Genomic DNA, 26,821 nt, shown 5'->3' with positions numbered 1-26,821 from the left:
ATTCGCACACAGCAAGGTCCCACAAACAACAATGGGATAAATGACCAGTTCATTTGTTTCGGGAACCTGGGTTGCTGGATGTATTTTGGCTAGGACAATGGGAGAACTTTTTTTTTGTCTGTTCGTTCACATGATGCAGGCATCGCTGGCTGGGCCAGCATTTATTGCCCATTCCTAATTGCCCTTGAGAAGCTGGTGGTGAGCTGCCTTCTTGAACCGCTGCAGTCCCTGTGATGTAGGTACACCCACAGCGCTGTTAGGGAAGGAGTTCCAGGATTTTGACCCAGTGACAGTGAAGGAAAGGCGATATATTTCCAAGTCAGGGTGGTGAGTGGCTTGAAGGGGAACTTGCAGGTGGTGGTGTTCCCATGCATCTGCTGCCCTTGTCCTTCTAGATGGTAGAGGTCACAGGTTTGGAAGGTGCTGTTGAAGGAGCCTTGATGAATTGCTGTTGAGTGTCTTATATACAGTACTCACTGTGGAGGGAGTGAATCTTTAAGGATGGAGTGCCAATCAAGCGGGCTCCATTGCCTTGGATGGTGTCGAGTTTCTTGAATAGTGTAGCTCATTCAAACAAGTGGGGAGTATTCCATCACATTCCTTGTAGATAGTGATCAGGCTTTGGGGAGTCAGAAGGTGAGATACTCACCGCAGAATTCCCACTTTCTGATCTGCTCTTGTAGCCACAGTATTTATATGGCTGGACCAGTTCAGTTACCGGTCACCCCCCCAGGATGTTGAAAGCAGGGGATTCAGTGATAGTAATGTCATTGAATGTCATGGGGAGATGGCTAGATTCTCTCTGGGGATGGCCATTGCCCAGTACTTGTGTGGTGCAAATGTTACTTGTTACTGAGCCCAAGCCTGACTTTTGTCCAGGCCTTGCTGGATTTGGCACAAACTGCTTCAGTATCTGAGGAGTCGCGAATAGTGCTGAACATTGTGCAATCATCAGTGAACATCCCTACGTCTGACCTTGTGATGGAAGGAAGGTCATTGATGAAGCAGCTGAAGATGGTTGGTCCTAGGACACTACCCTGAGGAACTCCTGCAGTGATGTCCTGGAGCTGAGATGACTGACCTCCAACAACCACAACCATCTTCCTTTGTGCTAGGTATGACTCCAACCAGCGGAGAGTTTTCCCCCTGATTCCTATTGACTCCAGTTTTGCTAGGGCTCCTTGATGCCACACTCGGTCAAATGCAGCCTTGATGCCAAGGGCAATCACTCTCGCCTCACCTTTGGAGTTCAGCTCTTTTGCCCATCTTTGAACCAGGCTGTAATGAGGTCAGGAGCTGAGTGGCCCTGGCAGAACCCAAACTGGGCATCAGTGAGCAGCTTATTGTTGAATAAATGCCACTTGGAGGCACTGTCATCAACCCCTTCTGTCATTTTGCTGATGAATGAGAGTAAAATGATGGGGTAGTAATTGATCAGGCTGGATTTGTCCTGGGACATACCTGGGCAATTTTCCACATTGCCGGGTAGATGCCAGTGTTGTAACTGTACTGGAACAGCTTGGCTAGGGCCACGGCAAGTTCTGGAGCACAAATCTTCACTATTGCCGAAGTATTGTCAGGACCCACAGCCTTTGCAGTATCCAGCACCTTCAGCCATTTCTTGATATCACGTTGAAAGCATTGAATTGGCTAAAGACTGGCATCTGTAATGCTGGGGACCCTGGGAGGAGATCAAGATGGATCATCCACTCGGGACTTCTGGCTGAAGAGGTTGCAAATGCTTCAGCCTTATCTTTGGCACATGATATGCTGGGCTCCCTCATCATTGAGGATGGGGATATTTGTGGAGCCTCCTCCTCCAATGAGTTGCTTAATTGTCCATCACCATTCATGACAGGATGTGGCTTCAATTTGATCTGTTGGTTCTGGGGTAGCTTGCTGCTTTTGCTGTTTGGCTTGCAAGTAGTCCTGTGTTATAGCTTCACCAGGTTGACACCTCATTTTTAGATATGTCTGGTGCTGCTCCTGGCAAACCCTCTTGCACTCTTCATTGAACCAGGGTTGATTCCCCGGCTTGATGGTAATGGTAGAGTGGGGGATATGCCGGGCCATGAGGTTACAGATTGTGGTTGTATGCAATTCTGTTGCTGCTGTTGACACACAACGCTCAGTCTTGAGTTGCTAGGGCCTGTTCAAAATCTATCCCATTTAGCACAGTGGTAGTGCCACGCAATATGATGGAGGGTATCCTCAATGTGAAGGTGGGACTTTGTCTCCACAGAGGAGTGTGTGGTGGCCACTCCTACTTAATACCATCATGCACAGATACCCCTGTGAAAGGTAGATTGACGAGGGCGAGGCCATGTAGGTTTTTCCCTCGCCACCTGCCACAGACGCAGTCTGGCAATTACGTTCTTTGGGACTCGGCCAGCTCAGTCAGTAGTGGTGTAACTGAGCCACTCTTGGTGATGGACATTGAAGTCCCACCCAGAGTACATTCTGTGCCCTTTCCACCCTCATTGCTTCCTCCAGTTGGTGTTCAACATGGAGAAGCACTGATTCATCAGCTGAGAGCAGGGGTGAGTGGTAGGTGGTAATCAGCAGAAAATTTCTTTGCCCACGTTTGACCTGATGCCATGAGACTTCATGAGGCTCGGAGTCGATGTTGAGGGCTTCCAGGGCAACTCTTCCCTCCTATATACCGTTGTGCCGCCACCTCTGGTGGGCCTGTTCTGCCAGTGGGATAGGACATCCACAGGGATGGTGATGGTGGTGCCTGGGATGTTGGCTGTAAGGTATGATTTGGTGAGTATGACTATATTAAGCTGTTGCTTAACTAGTCTGTGAGACAGCTCTCCCAATTTTGGCACACCCTCCAGATGTTAGTGAGGAGGACTTTGGCAGACCCAGCCCTGTTGACCCTGCATTGTCGTTCCGCCTAAGCCAATGCTGAGTGGTCTGTCTAGTTTCATTCTTTTTAGACTTCATAACAGCTTGATATGATTGAGTAGCTTGCTGGGCCATTTCAGAGGGCATTTTAAGAGTCAACACCATTGTGTGGGCCTGGAGTCACATGTAGGACAGACCAGTTAAGATTGGCAGATTTCCTTCCCTAAAGTGAACCAGGTGGATTTTTAATGACAATCATAAATAGCTCGTGGTCACCGTGACTAGCTTTTAATTCCAGATTTTAATAATTGGATTTAAATTCCACCACTACACCCCTGCCTCCCCTTCTTTGGAAAAAATACCATGGAATCCTTTTGCATTTATTTATCAGGCAGACGAAGTCTCAGATTAACATGTCGTCCATGGTCAGTGTAGGTTATGGTGCTCGAGTCTGAGAGTTGGGGCTACAACCCTCAGCTTCCTGGCTCCTGAGGCAAGACACGCTAAGTACAGCCTAAATTTAGTCAGGGTCTGGTCTGACAGAACAGCCGAGGAGGGTCAGGTTTCCCTGAGGAAGAAGTCTCTGTTGGAGTCAGAAGGTCAGGGTTCAAATCCCACTCTAGAGACTTGAGCACATACTCCAGGCTGAGGCTCCCAGTATAGTATTGAGGGAGTGCTGCACTGTGGGAGGTGCCATCTCACAGATGAGACATTAAGCCAAGGCCCCGTCTGCCTCCGAAGGTGGAGGTAAAAGATCCTGTGTCACTGTTTTGAAGAAGAGATCTCCTGATGTCCTGGCCAACATTTATCCCTCAAGCAACATCACCAAAACAGATTACCCATCAGTACCGCATTGCAGTTTGTAGGAGCTCCCTGTATGCAAATTGGCTGCCATATTACCGGCATGACAGTAGTGACTGCTCACGCTTCAAATATATTTCATTGGTTGGCGTCCTGATTTTGAGAAAGGCGCTACATAAATGCAAGCTCCTTTTTCTTTTCACTCAACATCAGTTTGGCGTCGGGCAGAACTTTGTATTCACACAGCACAAGCCTACGCTCTGTGTGAAGCGGAGCTTCCTCTTGCCCAGCTTGTAGTATAATTGCACCATTTGACTTGCATCCATATTGAAGGGCTCGCTCATTTGAGCAGTGCCTATAAATGAAGTTCCCAGGGTTCTCGAAGCATTTAAAACAGTGATGGAGTTGGTGGGGTTTGTGAGGTGGGGGGGGGCGGGTGGGGGGGGGGTGGCGTTGGTGGTGGTGGTGTGGTAAGGTTGGGGTGGGGGGGGGGGGTGCAGGCGGCTCTTGTGCTTGTCTGAGGCATTTGCGAGTCTGAAGTGACTGAGACGTTTCTATGCAACAGCATCTCCATGGCAACGCACTCGCATATAAATGCTATTTATTTTCTGTGCATTCGCTTGTCTGGGAAGGTTTCAGCCAAACACTTTCTCGCAATCAATTTATAACGAGGTTCCACCACCTACGTGACCACCACATAAGCTTTTTGTTCGTGGTCTGGGTGGTCTTAGAATGAGGATTCTTAACCTCTGGTTTTTGATGGACTCCAGAACGTTCTAATGCGTTAAAATTCTTTATGCATAGGGGAGCTTTGAGAAATTGTTTCTCAGAGAGCAAGCTATAAATACATCCATTATCTTGACGTCTGTATGTATCCTGAAAAATAGAGGGCTAAGGGGTGACCTAATAGAGGTCTTTAAAATTATGAAAGGTTTTGATAGAATGGATAGAGAGAGAATGTTTCCTCTTGTGGGGAAGAGCGTAGATGCCATCAATATAAGATAGTCACCCAGAAATCCAATAGTGAATTCAGGAGAAACTTCTTCATGACGGAGAATTGTGAGAATGGAACTGTCAGGTGAAGCGGTTGAAGCAAATAGTATGGGCATACTTAAAATGGACACATATGAGGGAGAAGGGAATAGAGGATTTAGATGAGAAAAGATGGGTGGAGACTTGAGTGGATCATAAATACCAGCATGGACCAGAGGGCTGAATGGTCATGTTTATATGTTGTACATCCTATACAATCTTATGTAATCATAACATTTGTGGCCTACGTGGAAAGACTAAGTTCAGAACGTTGCAACAAGCCCTTAGGACTCTGTGTATTTCCTGACCTTTGAACACACACCTTATCCATCAAACAATATCACTTGCTTGGTAGCAATTCTTGATGTGATAGGAAGATATAGGAACGGAGGGGTGGGGGGGGTGTGGGGGGGAGGCTATTCAGCCCCTCGAACCTGTGCTGCCATGAAAGGGTTGTCTTATGGGGAGAGGTTGAGCAGGTTGGGCCTATACTCATTGGAGTTGAAAAGAATGAGAGGTGACCTTATTGAACATAAGATCGTGCGGAGACTTGGTAGGGTGGATGCTGAGAGAATGTGGCGGAGTCTAGAACTAGGGCACGCAATTTAAAAATTAGGTGCCTCCCATTTACAACTGAGGTGGGAAGGAATTGTTTATCTCGGAGGGTTACTGGTCTGTGGGATTCTCTTCCCCATAAAGCAGTGGAGGCTGGGTCATTGAATATATTCAAGGCTGAGTTAGACAGATTCTTGATCAACAAGGGAGTCCAGGGTTATGGAGGACAGGCAGGAAACTCAAGAGCACAAGGAATAAGAGCAGGAACAGACCACATGGCCCCCCAAGCCTGCTCTGCCATTCAATATGATCATGGCTGATCTTGGGCTTCAACTGCACTTTCCCGCCTGCTCCCCTTCCCCCAAGATTCCCTGAGACCAAAGTAGAAAGTGAAGTTAAGTAGATTGAAAGTGGACTTGAGGCCAGAATTGGATCAGCCACGATCTTATTGAATAGTGGAGCAGGCTTGCGGCTGGGGGTGGGGTGAACGGCCTGCTGCTAACTCGTGTTGTTGTGCCATTCGGTTAGACCATGATGGACCTATATTTTATCCTGTCTACCTGCCTTGATTCTGTAGCCTGTAATACCCCTTGCCTGAAAAATATCAACGTCAGTTTCAAAATTTTCCATCGAACCCCCTCCCCCAGCCTCAAGAGCTCTGTGGGGTGGGGTTTTGTGGGGACACTTTAGTGCAAAGTTGTCTCTCATTTTCATTCACTGCTCCTTTTAGTTTCACTGTTCCTCCTCCATCCTTTTGGTCTGAGGACATTGCTGTCACAACAATTGTTTTGTTTTTTGGCCATCCTTGTTTATGTGATTGAAAGGAAGATTGTACAAGAGCGCCCTGTATTAGATTCCCGCTGCTCTGCCTTAATTGATGCAGCTCGAGCGATTTACTGAATGTCCTCATTAAAACATACCAATATTGTATGAAATATTTGCAAAGGACATTAGGTGCACTCCGTAAATTGTATCACCCTTTTTAGGATGAGATTTAAAAGCTTGCCGTTATAATAAGAGCGCCTAATGACTTGCCTCAGCATGTTTCAATGTATTTCACAGACCACGAATTGTTTTGAGATGCATTTGAAGTTGTCCTTCTAGAACAAGGGATCGGCCATTTAGGACTGAGATGTGGAGGGCTGTAAATTGTTGGAATTCTCAATTGCATCAGGCGATGGGGGGGCTGTGGTAATGTCACTGGGCTGGCAATCCAGAGGCCCAGGCTAAACGTTCTGGGTACCTCGGCAGCTGGTGGAATTTAAATTCAGTTAATAAAATCTGGAATACAAAGCTAGACTCAGTGATGGTTACCATGACGACTATCATTGATAGTCGTAAAAACCCTTCTGGATGTTAAGTCCAATAATTGTATGTTGAGGGAGAGTGAGCCTGAATAGCCTGTACCTTAAAGCAGGTTTATTTCCAAGACAGCAAAACTTAGTCACAAACTCACCCAATTCCTCCCAGACATCCAGGATGAACTGGTTCATATACTCTCACAATGATTCTCTAATCCTTCCCCTGCTGGGGCCAGCTATGGGTATTTACCAACTTAGAGCATGTATTCAATTGCAGCACAATTTCAACAGTAACATGGTTCATTAATTGTTTACAAGAATGGTTCCAGAGCTGAGAAACTTCAGTTATGGAAATAGATTGGAGAGGTTGGGACTGTTCTCCTCGGAGAGAAGAAGGCTAAGAGGAGATTTGATAGAGGTGCTCAAAATCATGAGGGGGCTGGACAGAGTTGATAGGGAGAAGCTGTTCCCGCTTGTAAAAGGATCAATCGCGGCATTCAAGAGGATGTTAGATGATTATTTGAATAGAAACAATGTGCAGGGTTATGGGGAAAAGGCAGGGCAATGGCACTAGGCCATAATGCTCATTTGGAGACACGATGGGCCAAATGGCCGCCTCCTGTGCCGTTTAAAATTCTGAGATTCGCTAACTAATGTCCTTTGGGGAAGGAAACCTGCCATCCTTGCCTAGTCTGGCCTACATGTGACTCCAAACCCACAGTAATGTGTTTGACTCTTAACCGCCCCCTGGAATGGTGCGGCAAACCACTCATTCCAAGGGCAACAGGTGCTGGCCTTGCCAGTGACGCCCATCCCCCAGGAAAGAATAAATAAACCTAGAGGGTGCCACAGTTGTTTTGTGAATTGAAGTCAAAGATTGATGGACCTTTGAACATGAAGGGATATGGTGATTGGGCAGGAAGGGTGCAACTGAGGCAAATGATCAACCATGGAGAAAGACTTGCATTTATATAGGGCTTTTCATCACTGATGGATGTCTCAAAGTGCTTTACTGCCAATTAAGTGATTTTTTTTTTCTTTGAAGTGTAGTCACTGTTGTAATTAAGGAAATGCAGCAACCGGTAAGCACTCCGCAAACTCCCACAATCAGCAATGTGATAACGATCAGACAACCTGTTTTCTTGCTAAATAAACGTTGGCTAGGACACCGGGGATAACTCCCCTGCTCTCCTTTTAAAGCAGTGTCCTGGGAACTTCTACATCCACCCGGCAGGCAGACGCGGCCTTAACTGGAATCCCTGACACTGCAGCTCTCCCTCAGCACCGCACTGGAGTGTCAGCTTTGATTTTTCTTTTGTACTCAAGCCCTGGAGTGGGATTTGAACCCAAAACCTTGAGGCTAATCATTGTATCGAATGGTGGAGCAGGTTCAAGGGGCTGAATGGTCAACTCTTTCTTCTACTTCTTATGAAATTTGGCAGCTCATTTTATGTCTTTTAAGGGCATTGACCATAGCTTCTCATATTCCTTTAAGTTTAGTTGATAGTTTAAAACTCCAACCCTTTCTAAATCATCAGAATATATAATTAATTCTCCTGGCACCAGAGGGATTAATCTTCTCCATCTGCTTTGTCACTGTGTCCATTAATGCAAATGCAAAAATTCATGTCTGCACAGTTTAATCTCTTTAAATTAAACACAGATAGGAATTTCTGTCAACATGTTAATGAGTGCAAACTGAACCCCTTGGTGTGCACATGAAACCAGAGGTCCCAACAACACATGTTCATCACAGAAGAAAAATGACACTTGACAACATGCTTAGCAACTGCTTTCCATGATTGATTAAAGCTGGCTGTCTCATGGCCTCCATTTTATGCGATCAGATTCAGAAGGCCTAGATATAAATTTTCTTAACCGAATCTCGGATGACGCCCGTAAATGAACTGTTTTCTGCTGGCCGATTCATATCACCTGAATTACTTGTGCTAAGACATGGCAGATGAAGTAGATCAAATCCACGGGGGAAACTCGATCCTGCGATCACAACGGTTTTGCAATTTGTATTTTATTTCGAGATGTGTGCCCTGAATTCAGTAATAATAAGTCCACCAAGACTTGGAGATTTTTTAGAAAACTAAATCAAACATTTATTAACAGAAAAAAAACATTTCAGGTGCATACATAGGTCCATAAATTGCTGCTATAATAGCTCCTAAAGCCCTTTCCAGTTACACCCCCATTAAGGCAATGGTTTAAAAAAAATAGTTTTTAAACAGATCCAGGCAAGTCAACACAATGCCCTGGACAGTAGAATTCAAAGTGGCTTTTCCAAGCTTCGGTTACTGTAGACAGCAGGTTTAATGCACAAATACTGGAGGCTTTTCACACATCTGCTAGACCTTACAATGCCTTCCCTGACACACAGCCTCATTCTCCTTTATACATGATTCTCCCTTTTAATGTATATCCCATTGTTCCCATATGTTTCTGGAACTTTACCTTTCTCATAATATAAATCATTTCACGGTGCTAATATTATCAGTAACCTTTGGGAAAAATAAACACACTGCTTGGCCTAGCTTCTCTGGCTAGGTGTAGCATCCTACCATCTCTTTGAAATTCAAACTACCCTAATTTATCTAAAAATGCAAATTCTCCTCACCTCACATTCTAAAACTTCAGCCATGTTTACATATTTAGCATTTCAAACCTGGCTTCTTTTGATGAATCAAAGCCTCCCAGACCAGCTGTCTCCAATTCAATTAAAATGCGTGCACACACACCCTATCCAACCCCACTATTAACCTACTTTTACAATAAAGCAGCAGGGTGAATGGAAGATAACAATGAGTTTGAGAACGCAATAGGCACAGGAGTGACACAACTGCATGAAATGGCTGAATGTGACAGTTCCCAGAGAAAAGAAATTCATACATCCATTCAGCTCAGGAAGAGGAGGGGAATAAGAGCACAGAGGAACATCATCCCGCTTGGACTACACCTTTAGATCTTCCCTGAAGATTTGAGAGAATATGGTTACCAAAGGAAAGATGCTCCAAAACCGAGCTACATTATACCAATGGCATATGGGGGGATCCGCACGATTCGACTGCTAGGAACAACCCAAATCCATGGGGCACACAAAAGAAAAGATGTTAACTGATCGTTCTATGTCACTGAAATAGATGGTCCTGTTACCCTGGGACTGAGCAGTTGTGAAGAGCTGCAGCCTACCCCAGTGAACCATGAGGTGAAGAAGGCAGACTGAGGACTGATGGTAGGACACCCTCCAATCACCCTCCAATCAGAAGCTAAGAAGATCTGGTTCAAATCTATCCAAAGTGTTTTGAGATGGTTCGATGCTTTGAAAGTTTGGAGTATCATATCACAATAGATCCAACAAAGAAACCAGTGATCCATCCCCCCACCGCCCCACGTAAAACACCAATGGAACAAAAAGGAAAGTTTGAAAGAGCGCTCCAAGAGATAGAAGGAAAGAAAATGATCACCAAAGCCACAGAGCCTACAGACTGGCTAAACTCCATTGTTATGAGAGAGAATATGCAAAGACAAATGAATGGGCTGCAGTCAGGTATTGAACTCCTCAAGGCCAATGTTGAAAGGCACAAAGAGCTCGTGACAGAAAAGAAAGCAAATTCAGAAAGTTCCGGGAGCTAGAGAGGAAAAATTCAGAAACTTTCAGCACTCCAAGATGAAAATTTAGAGAAGTGGAGAATAATAACGCTGACCTGAAAAGAATGAAGGCTGAGCAGGGTGTAAGATAGCAAGCTGTAAAGGAAGAGAAACTGTAGGCTGTACAGCTAGCAGACAAAGCATCCAAGAGGGAGCTCCTCCAACCTCTGGTCAAAACTCGCACAGCGCGTACTTTAAATAGAAGAGCTTGTAAAAGAAAAGCAAATTACTGAACTGCAGGTGCAATGTAACTTTATCACAGTCGGAGAATGATGTACTGGAGACCACTAAGAAACTGGGAGCAATGCTGGTGAGTTGCAAAGAGGAAATATGAAATGCAAGAAGCCCAGCAGAGTGGGCACAGCAGGGAGTTGGGAAAACCGCTGGGAGACAGACACAGAGCATTTGGAAGATAAACGTACGCTGCAGAATTGCAACCAGGAAGTTTTTTTCCTTTTTTGATGCTGCCCATCCCTAATTGCCCTTGAACCGTGTGGCTTGCCATTCCAGAGGGCAGGTAAGAGTCAACCACGTTATTGTGGGCCTGGAGTCACGTGTAGGCTGGGTAAGGACGGCGGATTCCCTTCCCTAAAGGGCATTAGTGAACCCGACGGGTTTTTGCAACTTGTTTCACGGTCAACATTACTGAGACAAGCTTTCCAACTCCAGATTATTACTTGAATTCAAGTTGAACCAGCTACTGTGTTGGGATTTGAACCCATGTCCCCAGAACATTAACCTGGGCTCAGGATTACTAGTCCAGCAACATTACCACTACGCCACTGTCTTCCTCAGAGAGACCAAAGACCAACTGCAGGGTGTTGCTTTAGCTCGGAAGAGGATGCACAACATCTTACCGCCCAAACCGATACCGAGAATTTACAAAGTAAATTGCTCAAAAATATCACACGTCCAGGAATAGTTTTTTTAAAAAAACTTGCTATCTATGTGTGTATTCCATAGAACAATCAGGAAGTTGAGACCTAAGTAGGTTCCACCCTTGCTGAGTTGGGACATTGCCAACATTTAACACAGATAATATATTGTTCCAATCAGTGTGTGTAAGCTCCTGCCAGGTGGGGACTGACTGTAAGACTTTGTTCTAGCTGCTGTGATGTTTGAACTTTCCCTGTTGGATAGTTTTCTAAATTACTTTATTATTACCCCTTTTATTAGGAGTGGCAGCTGGTTTCTTTGTCACTCAAAGGGTGGATTTGTCTACACTCTGCTTGGTGGGTGGAGCTTCCAGGAAGAGTGGTACCAGTCACGCCCAGGTATTTGGTACCTTAACCTTTGTGTGCTGTAGAAGTCTTTGCACACAATGGTGATCTGGCACAGGGCATTAGTAGAGGTGGCACATAAATGACTGTTTTCCGCCTTGTGGCATCCTGTCTCCTTTGTGTCAGCCTCCAGGGAGAAGATGCCAAGCAGAGGCCACCAATAGACCTAGAAGAATGAAGGACTGTGGAAGACTTGCCCCGGGACTTTGCAATGCTCTACGCGGTATTGAACTCCAACACGAGACCAGTGCCTCGCAGAACTGGTGAAGGATCGGAGACCTGAAATGCTAACTCTTGATTTTTAATTATCCATTCATGGGCTATGGACATCACTGGCTAGGCCAGCATTTATTGCCCATCCCTAATTGCTCCTTGTTCAGAGGGCATTTAAAAGTCAACCAGATCACTGTGGGTCTGGAGTCACATGTAGACCAGACCAGGACAGCAGATTTCCTTCCCTGAAGGGCATTAGTGAACCACACGGGCTTTTACAGCAATCGGCAATGGTTTCACAGTCATCATCAGATTTTTAATTCCAAATTTCACCATCACCATCTGCCATGGTGAGATTCAAACCCAGGTCCGCAGAGCATTACCCTGGGTCTCTAGATCACCAGTCCAGTGACAATACCACTACGCCACTGCCACCCCATATTCTGTCTCCACTGATGCTGCCAGACCTGCTGAATATTGCCAGCATTTCCTGTTTCTATCCCTGGCTGGGTGATGTTGGCTTTGGATGGACTTGGGCTTGTCTGTGATGCCCCACACATTCCAATAGCCTGTTGTCACTGCCTACGTTCACTTGCGTTACACTCCCTGAAGAGGTCAGCAGTGGAAACCCTATCAAGAGGGGAGGACATTGCGACAAATGAACAATAACGCAGCCCTTCCCATATTAATTTTGGAGGACCATCTCCAGTTTATAATGGCCACTGTACTTCGCAAGGTGTTTCATGTCAGATTAACACAGTTCACCAATCGCCACCTTTTAATGGTACACAATATGCTTGTCTCTCCAAGCCCATGTTGTAACAGGGGTGAGGTGCATGAGGGACTCTCTGGCCCAGACCTTAGCTCCCGGATTGGGTGCAGAGACGGAAGAATTCCCAGCCCTCCAAACCCGACCTTTAAAAATGGCTGCCTGGACACCAGATTTTCACTCGGGAAGGAGGGCTAGAATAGGGCATGGATACCCGGGAAGAGCTAAGGAGGATGCTGGGTATGGAGACGGGGTGGCTGGAAAGCCTGCCTTGGGGCCCTGGCACTGTTTTCAAAGTTTAAAAATAAAGATAAACACGAAACGTCCCTCCAGCCTTCACCCCTCACCACCACCACCACCCCCCCCCCGTACTCCCCATGCCCCATTTATGCCACCTCATGCCCACTCCCATAACCCCTTATACCCTCCATGTCAAGCTATGCCCCTCCACTCACCGCCATGGGCCTTTATAGCCCATATGTTGACCTATGCCCCTCCCCCCTGTCCTTCAAAGCCATTATGCCAACTCTTGCCAACCCATGCCTTCCCCACCCACCACCCTTTGCCCTTATATCTACCATGCCAGCTCATCCATTTCCACCTTGGGAAACCCTCAGGACCCATGCAGAGATGAGATAAAATAAAATTCTATAAAATAAACTCCTAAGTGTCTATTGTAGGCTTTACTGTATTGAAAAACCACTGTCATTAATCCATTTACATTCTTTCAACTAAATAAAGTCTTATAACAAAAAAAATTCATTCAAATGCACAATCCCTTATAACAACAAGCAATGGAATTCGAAGTCCCATAACAAAGAGTTTATAACCACTTGTAGCTGACAATCAAACTGTGAAATGGCAAGCACCCTGTGATAATGGATGGTAGTGAAATCAGTTATGCAGCACTAATCCAGTAATGGAAACCCTCAGACTTATGTCAACCAACAAAGTGAAATAGCATGCATTTTTTTTTTTAAACACTCCAGACATTTTTTTTCAAAGATTTAAATGACTGGACATTTGAATGCTTTGACAGCTTGACAGCTCCCTTTGACAGATGCTTCTGACTGTTTTGCCAGGTCCCTTTGACAGTTGATTTTGACATGCCTGACAGTTTTAATGAGTTTGACAGTCGAGTCTATGCACCTTTCACTCACATTTATTCCTATTTTTAACGCTTCCAAAGGGCACCTGACCTACCACCAAAGGCGTCCTGAGACCAGATCCAAAGGAGTATTCTGGCTATCCAAACGAATCTACCAAGTTCAGACCTGGTCTAATCTGTACACTTCGGGTTTCACACCCCTGCCCTACCAAAACCTCACTTCACTGGAAGCAGCTGATGATGGAATAGGCCAGCTGCCCTCTGTAAATGACGTATGTGCAAAACGTGCCCCACCCCCAATTCCGGCCCACGAAAATGGGAAGTGCTATGTTCAGGAGCGGGACTTACAATATCTGGGCATTTTTGCCACCTCACAGAGCCTCTCCATCATGGCGAGTACCTGGTAGCTCTGATCCATCTACGGTCGCTTGAACATTGCCCTTCCAGTTTAAGATCTTTTATGAACTTCAGTAGATTTCACCTTCGTAACTTACTCTCTTATTCTATGTAAAAGGAAGTCCTGCATCTACATAGCACTTTTACGACCTTTATTTTCTGTGTGGTTCACAGCCGAAGGCACAAGTTACAAACCAGAAATAGAGGGTAACCTAGAGGCAAATAAGAGTGAGGGGAATTAAGATCGTTCACAGAAACTCGAGGAGCTAAAATCCAACAAATCCCCGGGATCTGATGCCCTGCACCCTACGGTTCTAAAAGAGATGGTGATCGCATGGGCCATGATTTTCCAAAGTTCCCTGTATTCTGGAACAGTCAACAACTGATTGGAAGTTAGCTAATGCAACTCCGCTATTCAAGAAAGGAGGGCGAGAGAGGAAACAGGGAACTACAGGCCAGTTAGCCTGACATCAGTCATTGGGGAAAGTGCTGAAATCTATTATTAAGGAAGTCTTGACACTGCACTTAGCAAAGCATCGTATGATTAGAACAGATCATCATGGTTTTATGAAAGAAAAATCCCATTTGACAAATTCATTTGAGGGTCAGAAGTGGGGATGTTCGCTGATGATTGCACAATGTTCAGCAACATTCGCGACTCCTCAGATACTGAAGCAGTCCATGTCCAAATGCAGCAAGACCTGGACAATATCCAGACTTGGGCTGACAAGTAGCCAGTAACACTCGTGCCACACAAATACCAGGCAATGACCATCTCCAACAAGAGAGAATCTAGCCATCACCCTTGGCATTCAAAGACATTACCATCGCCAAATCCCCCACTATCAACATCTTGGGGGTTCCCATTGACCAGAAACTGAACTGGACTAACCATTTAAGTACTGGCTACAAGAGCAGGTCAGAGGCTAGGAATCCTGCAACAAGTAACTCACCACCTGACTCCCAAAAGCCTGTCCACCATCTACACGTCAGGAATGTGATGGAATACTCTCCACTTGCCTGGATGAGTGCAGCTCCAACAACACTCAAGAAGCTTGACATCATCCAGGACAAAGCATTCCCTCCATCACCGATGCACAGTAGCAGCAGTGTGTACCATCTACAAAATGCACAACAGCAACTAACTGAGGCTCCTTAGGCAGCACTTTCCAAACCCAAGACCACTACCATCTAGAAGGACAAGGGCAGCAGAAACATAGGAACACCACCACCTGGAAGTTCCCCTCCAAACCACGCACCATCCTGACTTGGAAATACATCAGCCATTCCTTCACTGTCACTGGGTCAAAATCCTGGAACTCCCTCCCTAACAGCACTGTGGGTGTACCCGCACCACATGGACTGCAGCGGTTCAAGAAGGTTGCTCACCACCACCTTCTCAAGGGCAATTAGGGATGGGCAATAAATGCAGTGATGCCCACATCCCATGAATGAATTAAAAAAAAAAGGGGGAACCAGTAGATGTAGTATACTTGGATTTCCAAAAGGCATTTGTTAATAGAGGTTAATACACAAGAGAAGGTTTCATGGTTTTGGGAGTGATGCATTAGCGTCAATAGTGATTGGTTAATAGATGTGAAGCAGAGAGTAGGGCATTTTCAAGTTGGCAGGCTGTCTCTAGTCACAAAGATCAGTGCTGGGGTGTCAGCTATTTACAACCTATATTAATGACTTAGACAAAGAGATGGACAGTAATGTATCGAAGTTTTCTGACAATACAGGTAGGTAGGAATGTAAACTGAGGACGACACAAAGTGGCTCCAGACAGATATGAACAAGTTAAGTGAGTGGGCAACAAGGTGGCTGATGGAGTATAATGTGGGTGAAGTGAGAGGTTGTTCACTTTGGTGGTAAGAATAGAAAAGCAGAATATCTTTAAAAAGGCTTAAAATTTATAAATGTTGAAGTTCGGAGAGACTTGGGCGTGCGAACGGTTGGTACGAAGCAGGAACGCAAAGTTAGCACACGGGTACAGCAAGCAATTTGGAAAGAAAATGGCATGATGGCCTTTATTGCAAGGGGATTGGAGTACAAGCAGAAAGAATTTTTGTCACAATTTTAGGGGTATTATTGAGACCGTACCTAGAATACTGAGTGCAATTTGGGTCTCCATATTTAAGGAAGGATCTATTTGCGTGGAGGCAGGACAGTGAAGGTTCACGAGATTGGTCCCTGGGATGAGAGGGCTGTCCTACGATAAGAGGTTGAGTAAATCAGGTCTATATTCTCTGGAATTTAGAAGAATGAGAGGTGATCTCATTGGAACGTTCAAGATTCTGAAGGGGCTTGACGGGTTAGACACTGAGAGGTTGTTTCCCCTGGCTGGGGGACCTAGTACAAGGTGACACAATCTCGGGATAAGCAGTTGATCGTTTAGGATTGAAGCAAGAAATTTCTTCACTCGAAGGGTTGTGAACCTTTTGGAATTCTATATCCTAAAGGGTGTGGATGCGCCATCATTTGACTATATTTAAGACTGAGCTAGACAGATTTTTGGTCTCTCAGGAATCGAGGCATATGGGAGTAGATAGGAAAGTGGAGTTGAGGCCCAAGATCAGCCATTATCATAGTGAATGCTGATGCTGGCATGACAAGCCATATAAGACCATAAGACGTAGGAGCAGAAGTAGGCCATTCGGCCCAGTGAGTCTGCTCTGCCATTCAATGAGATCATGGTTTACTCCTGCTCATATTTCTTCTATTCTTATGTTCTTATGACCTCAGGACATCCCAAAGGGCTTTACAGCCAATGAAAGCACTGCCAGCTTTGTAATACAGAAAACATGGCAGCCAATTTGTGCACAGCAAGATCCCATAAACAGCAATGAGATAATGACCAGATAATCTATTTTAGTGATGTTGGCTAGGACACCATGAAGAACTCCCCTGTTCTTCCTCAAACAGTGCCATGGAGTCTTTTACATTCACCTGAGAGGGTAAACTTGGTTTAATGCCTCATCCGAAAGATTGCACCTCTGACACTGCAGCACTCTCTAAGTTCTGCTCTGAAGTGTCAAGCTAGAGTTTTGTGTTCGAGTCCATCTGGAGTGGGACTTGAACCCAGAATCTACTGTGCTACTAACTGAACCATACTTGGGAAGATATTGTACAGAGAAAACAACTTGGAAATTTTAAAGTAGACAAGGTAGTATTATATTAGGAAGTAGAGGAGAATCACTTTTACCCCTTCCTCTGCCTCTGATATCTCTGCTGTAGCTTTTCTTTCTGTATCTGTTGCCTTGGTCTCTTCATTTAGGAACATAGGGACAGGAGAAGGCCATTCAGCCCGTTGAGCTTACTCTGCCATTCAATACGATCATGGCTGATCAAACACTTCAATGCCTTTTACCCACACTATCCCCATACCCTTTACATTAATTGTTAATCAGAAATGTATCAATCTCTACCTTAAACATACTTAATGACTGAGCTTCTAGCGTAGAGAATTCCAAAGGTTCATAGCCCTCTGAGTGAAGAAATTTCTCCTCATCTTGGTCCTAGTGGCTTCCCCCTTATTTTGAAATTGTGTCTCCTGGTTCTAGACTCCCTGACCAGGGGAAACATCTTACCTGCATCTACCCTGCCTATTCCTTTAAGTATTTTGTAGGTTTCAATGAGATTGCCTCTCATTCTTCGAAACGCTAGAGGATACAGGCCCAGCTTCTCCGATCTCTCTTCATAGGACAGTCCCGCCATTCCTGCAACATTTGCATGCCTTTCCTGTGCTTTTCCTCTTTTGCTCTGCCTCTCTCTGCGTGACATCTCCTGTGAAGTGTGTGTGTTTCCTTCAGTAGATATTTTTTCTTCAGGGAGACGCTGGCATAATGGTAATGCCACTGGACTTGTAATCCAGAGGCCCAGGTTGATATTCTGGGGACAAGTGTTCAAATCCCACCACGGCAACTGGTGGAATTTAAATTCAATTCATAAATCTGGAATATAAAGCTAGTCTCAGTAATGGTGACCATGAAGCCATTACTGATTGTCGTAAAAACCCATCTGGTTTGCTAATGCCCTTTAGGGAAGGAAATTTGCCATCCTTACCTGGTCTGGCCTACATGTGACTCCAGACCCACAACAATGTGGTTGACTCTTAACTGCCCTCTGAAATGGCCTAGCAAGCCACTCAGTTCAAGGGCAATTAGGGATGGGTAACAAATGCTGGCTTTGCCAATGATGCTCAGCTCCCATGAAATAATACATGTAAAGGTTATATCATTTTACTAGCTCTGCCTTGTGAATTTCTGGACACACAAAGTTTGTCCACTGCTTCCCATCAGTGTCCTGTGGACAGTCTTCCCCCAGGAGTGACAGAGACATTGCTGAGCTTGAGTCAAAATAAAAAGTCAGAATGCAATGCGAAAGGAGCAGTCTCTGATCTCTATGACACGTGTGTACATATTGCAAAGCATGTAGCCTCCGCTTGGCATCTGAGACTGTTTTCTTCCACCTTCATACCATCTCCAACCCTGCCTCAGCTCACCTGCTGCTGGAGCCTTCATTCATGCCTTTGTTACCCCTCGTCTCGACTATTCCAATGCTCCCCTGTCCTGATCTTGCGCCCTCTGTAAACTTCAGCATTTTGAAAACTCTGCTGCCCGGATCCTAACTTAGGCCTAGTCAGGTTCACCCATCATACACTGTGCTCATCGATCTACAGTGGCTCTTGGTCAGGCAATGCCTCGGTTTTAAAATTCTCATCCTTGTTTACAAACCCCTCCATGGCCTTGCCCCTGTCTCTGTAATCCCCTCCACCCCTGCAATCCTCCAAGAACCTCTCCGTTCCTCCAAATCTGCCCTTTTGTGCATCTTGAATGTTCGTTGCTCTACCGTTTGTGGCTCTGCTGACTAGGCACTGAACTCTAGCATTCCCTAACCCTAACCCCTTGTCCTCCTTTTTAACACTTAAAACACACCTTCCCTCTTCCAATATCTCTCCATGGCTCAGTGTCAAATTTGGTTTGGTATTCACCCCTGTGAATAGTTTACCACATTAAGGGTACTATGCAAATGTCAGTTGTTATTGAGAGGCTGACCATAACAGGGGAACTTTGCCAGATGAAGGAAAGGGGTAGTAAGCTCATCCGTCACCCTCCCCTTCTACTAACCTCCACCCACCTACCCCTCCTCCCCTTATAACGTCACATGCCTGATCACCATGATTCCTTTGTGCCTGGAGACTTCTCCAGCACAGCCAGGTTACAGGGCCACAGTTCTGGGCCAGCTCTGTGACTGGTGAGGTGAGGGGTCACCACTAGCTTGACAGTGCCACAATAGACACCATTTACCCACGGTTCAGCACAGAGGTACCTCAACACAGAGCCAAAACTGAATGCCCTGATTCGAGGAATACAAGACTACAAAAGCAAGTTGAGTAAATGCACCAGTTGGCGTGGTAGTTATTTACACACATCTCAGCCCTGGCCTCAAAACTGTGCTGAGTCAGCTGACCTCAATAGTGGGCCTCTTTCTACCACCCTCCATTGCCATTAAGCTATTGAAGAAAAGGTAAAAAACAGAGAAATTTGGGTGTACTGATGTTGAGATGTCAATATGCTGTGAACTCATTTCCCGCTCCTGGGAATCGAAGACATTTCCAAATACGTAACATTTCGTGCACTTTGTCTGAGCTCTTGCTAACAGAATATCATCTTCACTAAATGAATGAAGATCAACATGCAAGGAATGATTTCAATAGGGGCTCAGGAACTCTGAACTGGTATATATCCTTTATCGCCTGGCACAGAGAGTAGTTGAAGCTTGTTTTAAAATCTTTGAGATGCGCTCTCAATAATCATAAGTTACCTGACGGGTGCATTGTTTTAAATGGCCTGTGTCTTAAAGAACTTTAAACTCATTATGTTTGAAGAAGAGGCTAATGTTACTTGGTGAACATGAACTCCTGCTCCTGATTACAGACACCTTCAGGGTAGAATTTAATGCCCCCACCTCAACCCAGAGGAGAGTCCAAGGCAAGGGGAGACCATGTGATTGGGGTGGTGAGGGCCCTGCCACTTCCCACCTCCCCACGATCCAGCTCAGGGTGGAGAGCGGCATTCCTGCCAGGAGGCTAATTCAGGCCTTTACGTAGCTACCTAAGGGATTTAACCCACCATCGCTGCCATTGAACCACTGATGGGTGGGGGTACTTGCCATGCAAGGAGACCGCACAGCAAGCCCTTTGTTGTGTTTTTCTTTTCCTTGGGCTTACTTAGTGGATAAACATCGACCAGGCATAAGGGATTGGTTAACACCAAAATACCTCGGTTGGTTTATTAAGGATTTGAGAAGTAGGTAGCAGTATTACACAGTTGGAGATCTTGTCCATGTGTTGGTAGCTTCCTCAGAACAAACTGAGACTAAAGTCTGAATCACATGATGCATTGCATCATTTCCCCTCTCGTGGTGTACACAGAAAGCATAGCCACCCCCAACTTAGAAGGTGTACCACAACAGGATTTGCCTGGGCCCTCAGAGGGGATCCCTTGTACCCAATTGGGGAGGGTCCCCCTGTAAACCAACCCCTGCCTTCGGTGTGAATACCAAACCACCGGCCCTGCCCCCATCAGCCACTCTTCCCCTGCCCGCAACCCTCATCCTGCCCGTACTTCACTCTCTCCTCAGGGATCCGTCGGCAATCCCTGGTGAAGGCTCAAGTGTCATACCGGCAGTGGCCACTGCTCCCGGTGGCGCCGCTGGCACTGGAGAGCTGCCAACCTCTGAATGGCCGGCGGCTCTCAGGGGATGGACTGGAGACCCAATGCTATCCAGTTAAGTGCCTGGTAATTATGTAGGGCCTTCCGGAGAAAAGCAACGTGCCGGTTACTCTTAGCCTTAACTGGTAACTCATTTTATGGACATATTGGGAGTGGATTTGGTGTACTTATTGTGCTGCAAAAGCACGAGAAATTTCCTTGGTGAATAAAATTGAATTGAGAAAGGTTCTCTGCCCGATTTTCCATATTTTTTTTTAATAAGAACACTTCCCAAGAATTTGCTTCTGTTTTTTCAGCCATTTACACCCACTTTACGCCAATGGCGACACAAGTGGGAATGCCAATGTCTATATCCCCTGGAAATTCAGGTTTGGCAACCAAGTACACCAGGTGTCAGCACCCTTTTCAACCTTGCTGAATGCCGAATTGGTGGTGGGCGCTGCTTGCCTCGCTTCCCTTCATGTGAACTTCACCAGAAAGGCGGGATCGCGCTATGACACCAACATGATTGGCGCTGCCAGGGCCAAAACCCCTGGCAGGGGCAGGGACCCCCGACTGAAGCAAACGCCCAGTTTCCTAATGGTAAATGATCACAGACCTGGGCCTTTAACACTCGTAGCAAGGTGGTCAGATATTTGGGGAGGCCCTGTGGCAGAGTGGGTAGCGCCCCTGCATCTGAGTCAGAAGCTCTGGGTTAAAGTCACACTCCAGGCCTCGTTGGCCAGGGAAGGAGCGTTTAAGATGTGGCCAAGCTGGTCGCTGATTGACCTGCAAATCCTTCCAACGTGCCAATGGCAGGTGGTAAGAGTGGGAGAGCAGTCCATGTGGCGTAGGTGCACCCGAAGTGCTGTTAGGGAGGGAATTCCAGGATCTTGACCCAGCGATGATAAAGGAACGACGATGTAGTTCCAAGTCCGGGTAGCGCACGCCTGACGTGGTGGTGTTTTCTTACCACTGCCGCACTTGTCCTTCTAGACGGTAGGGGTCATGTGTGTCGTCAATGGAGTCTTAGCAAGTTGCTGCAGTGCATCTTATCGGTGGTGCGTACTGCAGCCACAGTGTGCCAGAGGTGGAGGGAGTGAATGTTTTAAGGCCGTGGGTGGGGTGCCAATCAAGTGAGTTGCTATTGCCCTGGATCATGTTGAGCTTCTCGAGTGTTGTGGGAGCTGCGCTCGTCTAGGTAAGTGGAGGGTGTTCCATCACACTCCTGACTTGTGCCTTGTAGATGGTGGGTAGGTTTTGGGGAGTCATTTGCTGCATGGTTGTCTAGCCTTGGGCCTGTATTTCCAGTATTTATGTGTGGGGTGGTTTTGACTGGCCATACCTGCTCTGTTCCATTTGCAGTGGTTAGGTTTTCCATCTTTGAGTAGGGGTTGGGTGGAAATAGTTAAGAGTCACATTCTTGCATGTAAGTAAATTTTTCTTTACGCTGATAATAGCAATGACCTGAACAAGTCTATAGCATGGCCTGTGAAGGATTGCCAGTAGTGAGAAACATAAGAGGGGTGGGAAGGGAGGGGGAAAATGGCGCCAATTGGGAAGGATTAGCAACTGCAGAGGGAATAACTTTGGCAGCATTGCCTGGAAGACTGAATAGCTAACTTTTCTCCTTTTGTCAATGCAGGGATTCCATTCTGGCCAAGTTCCTCACATAATGAGCGCCAACAGAGCAAGCAAAGCACTGAAGGTAAGAGCAGATACTTCTTGGCTAAGGGGGCTTATTTACATGTACTTTTTCATGATAAGACCCACCAACTTCTACCCAGCTAGGCCTACAGGTGACTCCAGTCCACATTCCATGATTGACTCTTAATTCCCTCATGTCAACCAGTGATACACAATAAATACTGCCTTGCCTGTGCCACCCATATTCCAAAAGCAAATAAAAGAAGTGAGAAATGGTTTGATGCATTGGTGTTCTCTGTAATGGGAATTGGGCAGATCCATTGGGATTCTGTACATTGGGGATGAAAGGGGAGGGATTGCTGCCACTGGAATCCGACTCAATGTGAATAAAGGCAAAGGAGGTTGATTCCTTAGACCTTATTAGATTGGGGACAGGGGTGCCACTTATGGAGAGCAGCAGAGCAGGGTTAGCCAATGGAGATATAAGGATGAATGATTTTTCTGAAGCTTTTGCAATGGAGATCGGGGGTATTGTATTTCCTTGATTAAATAAGCAAGGTAGAATTTATGATGGGACTTATCATACATAGCCTGCTAGGAATAGGTATGATGGATCATATGGACTGTTCCCCTTTCATGGTTTCTCAATTGTTCTTTAGAGATCCTTAGCATCACCCAGCACAGCATCTCAGCTCATCACGCCTGTATAATAGCTAACCAATTGGATGGTCACGGATGTGATGGGCTCAATGGTCTCCCTTCTGTGCTGTAACCATTCTATGATTCTACACTCTCTCTCTGATTCCACTGTCCTTTCAGGCAGTCCATTCTAGATCACAAGGTCGAGCTGAATTTAAAAAAAAACTCTTCAACTCCCCATTTATTCTTTTGCCTTAATTGTGTCCCCTCTGGTTCCTGACCCTTCCATCAATAGGAACTGTTGTATGCTGTGCCTGCATGCTCAGCAGAGCAAGGGTTAACATGGGATTCAAGAATAGCCCTGCCCATGGTATGATGTATAGAGTCACATGGTAATAAATTGAGAGAACAGTCTGGAGAGAACACTCTGGAACCAGCTTGCATGGAGGTCACAGCACCATGCCTGACAGTAACATGGGATCTGTAAATAGTTAAAGGTTAACAATAAAGGATTCGTGTTAAAATATACAAGTCTCAAAATCTTATCATTGAGACATCTAAAGAATCCACATGACAATAGAAATAGTTTCTTCTTATCCACGCAATCAAAACTTTCATAATTTTTAAACACCCCCCCCCCCGCCTCCCCCCCAACCGGCACAATTTAATCTCTGGTTGACCCTCTCAAATCCCAGCTTCAGCCTCTCCGAACAGGAGTGCCACCTCACTTTTGTGAGTAATTAATAAAGGGAATCACAGGAGAACCTCATCTCAGTGAAGTTTGAGATTCAGTCTAGCCACAGTTCGAATACCTGCTCGCAGGTTCCTCTGCTGGCTGAAAAGCCTGATAGACCAGCTGGTGTGCAGTACTGAGCTACACAGACCGACAAACTCCTGATCAATATGTGCTGGAGGTGCAGCCAGTGAGTTATGTCCCTGAGGCAGGGAGGGAGATAGAAATTTCGGCCCGGGTTCTGGATGCTGATTTCATTTTCCAGCAATGTTATTTCTAACACAGACAAGGCCAGAATTTGGGGTTATTAATATAAAAGGGAGTTACTAATAAATCCAGTAGTGAGTTCGGGAATGCCCTTGCTTAAAGAGGGGTGAGAATGTGGACCACAGGGGCCCACAGGCTAAGACAGAGATGCATTTGAAGGAAAGCTAAGTAAACACACGAGAGAGGAAGGAATAAAAGGTTTATTGATGGGATTCGATGGAGATGGGTGGAGGAGGTTCCTGTGGAACATAAACACCAGCATGGAAATAGTGGGCCAAATGGCCTGTTTCTGTGCTTTAAAGTTTCTGACCAAGTAAAATGTACTCAGAAATTGGGGGATCAGACTAAACCGTGATTTCCCTACCAATTTACGGTCTAGACTGGCAGGTGATGAAGGGCCAATTAGGTGGGGTGATGGAGGGTCTCCTCATCCCCATGGAACAGCACCCTAGCAACAAAAGGAAGAGTTGAACAGGTTGAGGCTACACCCATTAGTGTTTAGAGGAATGAGAAATGATCTTATTAAAACGTGTATGATCCTGAGGGGACTTGATAAGGAACTTGATACCAGGGGAATGTTTCCTTTTGCTGGGGACACTAGAAGCAGGGGCCAGTTGAAAAATAAGAGGTCTCCCTTTTAAGATGGAGTTGTGGAAAAACTTTTTCTCAGAGTGTCATTAGTCTGTGGAATTCTGTTCCCCAGAGAGCAGTGGAGGCTGGGTCATCGAATTCTGGGTTAGATAGATTTTTTGATAGACAAGGGAGTCGAGGGTTTGGGGGGGTGGGGTGGGGGGTGGTGGGGGGCAGCAGACAGGTAAGTGGAGTTGAGGCCACAACTAGATCAGCCAAGATTATATTGAATGGCAGAGCAGGTTCGAAGAGGCCGAGTGGCCTACTCCTGCTCCCAAGTCCTATGTTCCTATATAACAGAGAAAGAAAGAGGGAAAAAGTTGAAGATATTGCTTCAGAGGAAAAGAAAATAATATTTTTCATTTTTACCGCCTTATTCATAACCTCAGGATGTCCCAGAGCGTTTTAATCCAATGAAGTACCTTTGAAGTGTAGTCACTGTCGTAATACAGTAAATGTGGGTGCCAATCTCTACACAGCAAGCTCCCCACAAACAGCAGTGTGATAATGAGCAGATAACCTGCATTAGGGATAAGTATTGGCCAGGACACCAGGGGTAACTTCTCTCCTTTTCTTCAAAATAGTGCTGTTACGTCCATCTGAAAGGACAGACCGGGCCTTTATGTAGCACCTCATCCAAAAGCCATCACCTCTGATTAGGAGTGTCAGCCGAGACTTTTATGCTCCAGTCTCTGGACTCGGACTTGAACCCACAGACCTCTGACACAAAGGTCAGAGCACTGGCTGCTGAGCCACAGGGAGGAAGTCTGTTAGAATGAGGCAATCTTTGAAAAAGGAAATAATAGAAACAGGGGCAGGTCACATGTTCCCCTCGAGCCTGCTCAGCCATTCAATAAGCATCACTCTCTCACCTGACCCCATAGCTCTTAATTCCCCCTAGTGTCCAAGCACATTTCAATCTCTGTACTTGTCAACCATTCCAAATTGCCCTGTCGGTATTCTTCATTTTCTTGAACCGCTGAAGCCCGTATGGTGTAGGTACATGCACGGGGCTTTCTTTCCATAGTGGTTTGATACAACTGAGGGTAGTCAGAGGGCAGCTATGAGTCAGCCACATTTCTGCAGGTCTGGAGTCATGGGTAGGCCAGACTGGGTAAGGATGGCAGATTTCCCCTGCCCTGAAGGATATTAGTGAACTGGATGGGTTTTTACAATAATCTGGTAGTTTCATGTTTGTTAGCTTTTTTTTTTTAACCATTAATTTAATTTGAAATGAATTGATTTTAAATTTGCCCCAGCTGCCGTGAATTTGAAACCACATCTCCAACACATTAGCCTAGGCCTTGGGATTACTAGTCCAGTTCCATTACCACAGTGCTATCGTTCCTCTCCTCTGAGCAGCCTTTGTGGTATAGAATTCCAAAGATTCGCACGCTTTTGAGTGAAGAAATTTCTCCTCCGGTCAGCCCTAAATGGCCAATCGCTTATCTGAGACTGAGATTCCCTCAGGGCATTGTCCTGCAGAGCTATTCTTTTGTGCTGTGTTGCCGATCGTTGCTATTGTTCCTTCCAGATTAAGAGAGAGTCGGGTGAAAATACCCCTGTGCTAATGGACCAGGAACTGGTGTCGATGTCCGTGCGGGAGCTAAACCACCATCTCCGCGGCCTCTCCAAAGACGAGATCCTGAACCTGAAGCAGCGGCGGAGGACCCTGAAGAACCGTGGCTACGCGGCCAGCTGCCGGGTGAAGCGGGTGACGCAGAAGGAGGAGCTCGAGCGCCAGAAGGCCGAGCTGGAGCAGGAGGTGGAGAAACTGGCGGCGGAGAACGCCGACATGAAGACGGAGCTGGACGCCCTGCGCTCAAAGTACGAGGCCCTTCAGAGCTTTGCTAGGACGGTGGCCTGCGGGCCCATCACGCCCACAAAGGTCAACACGACGAGTGTGATCACGATCGTGAAGTCGTCCAACTTCTCCTCGCGCTAGCCTTCTGGCGAGAGCCAGTTTTTTGCCAAAGGGCCACTGTCCTCGGGTGGGGTTGGGGTAGGGGGTGGGGTGGGTTTGTTGGGGTGGGGGGGTGGGGGGTAGGGTGGGGGTGGAGGGGGCGGTGGATGGGGGAACTTTTGGCTTGCGAGATAAAGATCCCTGCACTCAGACAACATCCGAGCCAAGGTTTACACGGCACAAAAATATTGTTCACTTTTTTGTTCACTGACCTGAGGCGGAAAGTGCTTCTGGGGGGGGCGGGGGGGCTTAAAAGGGAGGGAA

The 26,821-nt window shown here is 46.2% G+C and overlaps 1 protein-coding gene across 2 annotated transcripts in view; it reads left to right on the top strand.

Moving 5' to 3' along the window:
• LOC121271554 (transcription factor MafK-like) overlaps positions 1-26,581 on the top strand; it is an 87,332-nt gene extending 60,751 nt beyond the window's left edge. For both annotated transcript variants that reach the window (XM_041177553.1, XM_041177554.1), the window contains 2 exons: positions 22,324-22,386; positions 26,129-26,581. In XM_041177553.1, the coding sequence (XP_041033487.1) occupies positions 22,354-22,386; positions 26,129-26,539 (444 nt within the window). In that variant the 5' untranslated portion in view covers positions 22,324-22,353 and the 3' untranslated portion in view covers positions 26,540-26,581. The remainder of the gene's footprint in view (positions 1-22,323; positions 22,387-26,128) is intronic.
• Positions 26,582-26,821: the final 240 nt, after the last annotated feature.

Source organism: Carcharodon carcharias, chromosome 31 (assembly GCF_017639515.1).
Source record: "Carcharodon carcharias isolate sCarCar2 chromosome 31, sCarCar2.pri, whole genome shotgun sequence".
In the NCBI taxonomy this organism is placed as follows: domain Eukaryota; kingdom Metazoa; phylum Chordata; class Chondrichthyes; order Lamniformes; family Lamnidae; genus Carcharodon; species Carcharodon carcharias.
This window is presented reverse-complemented; position numbering and strand designations above follow the sequence as displayed.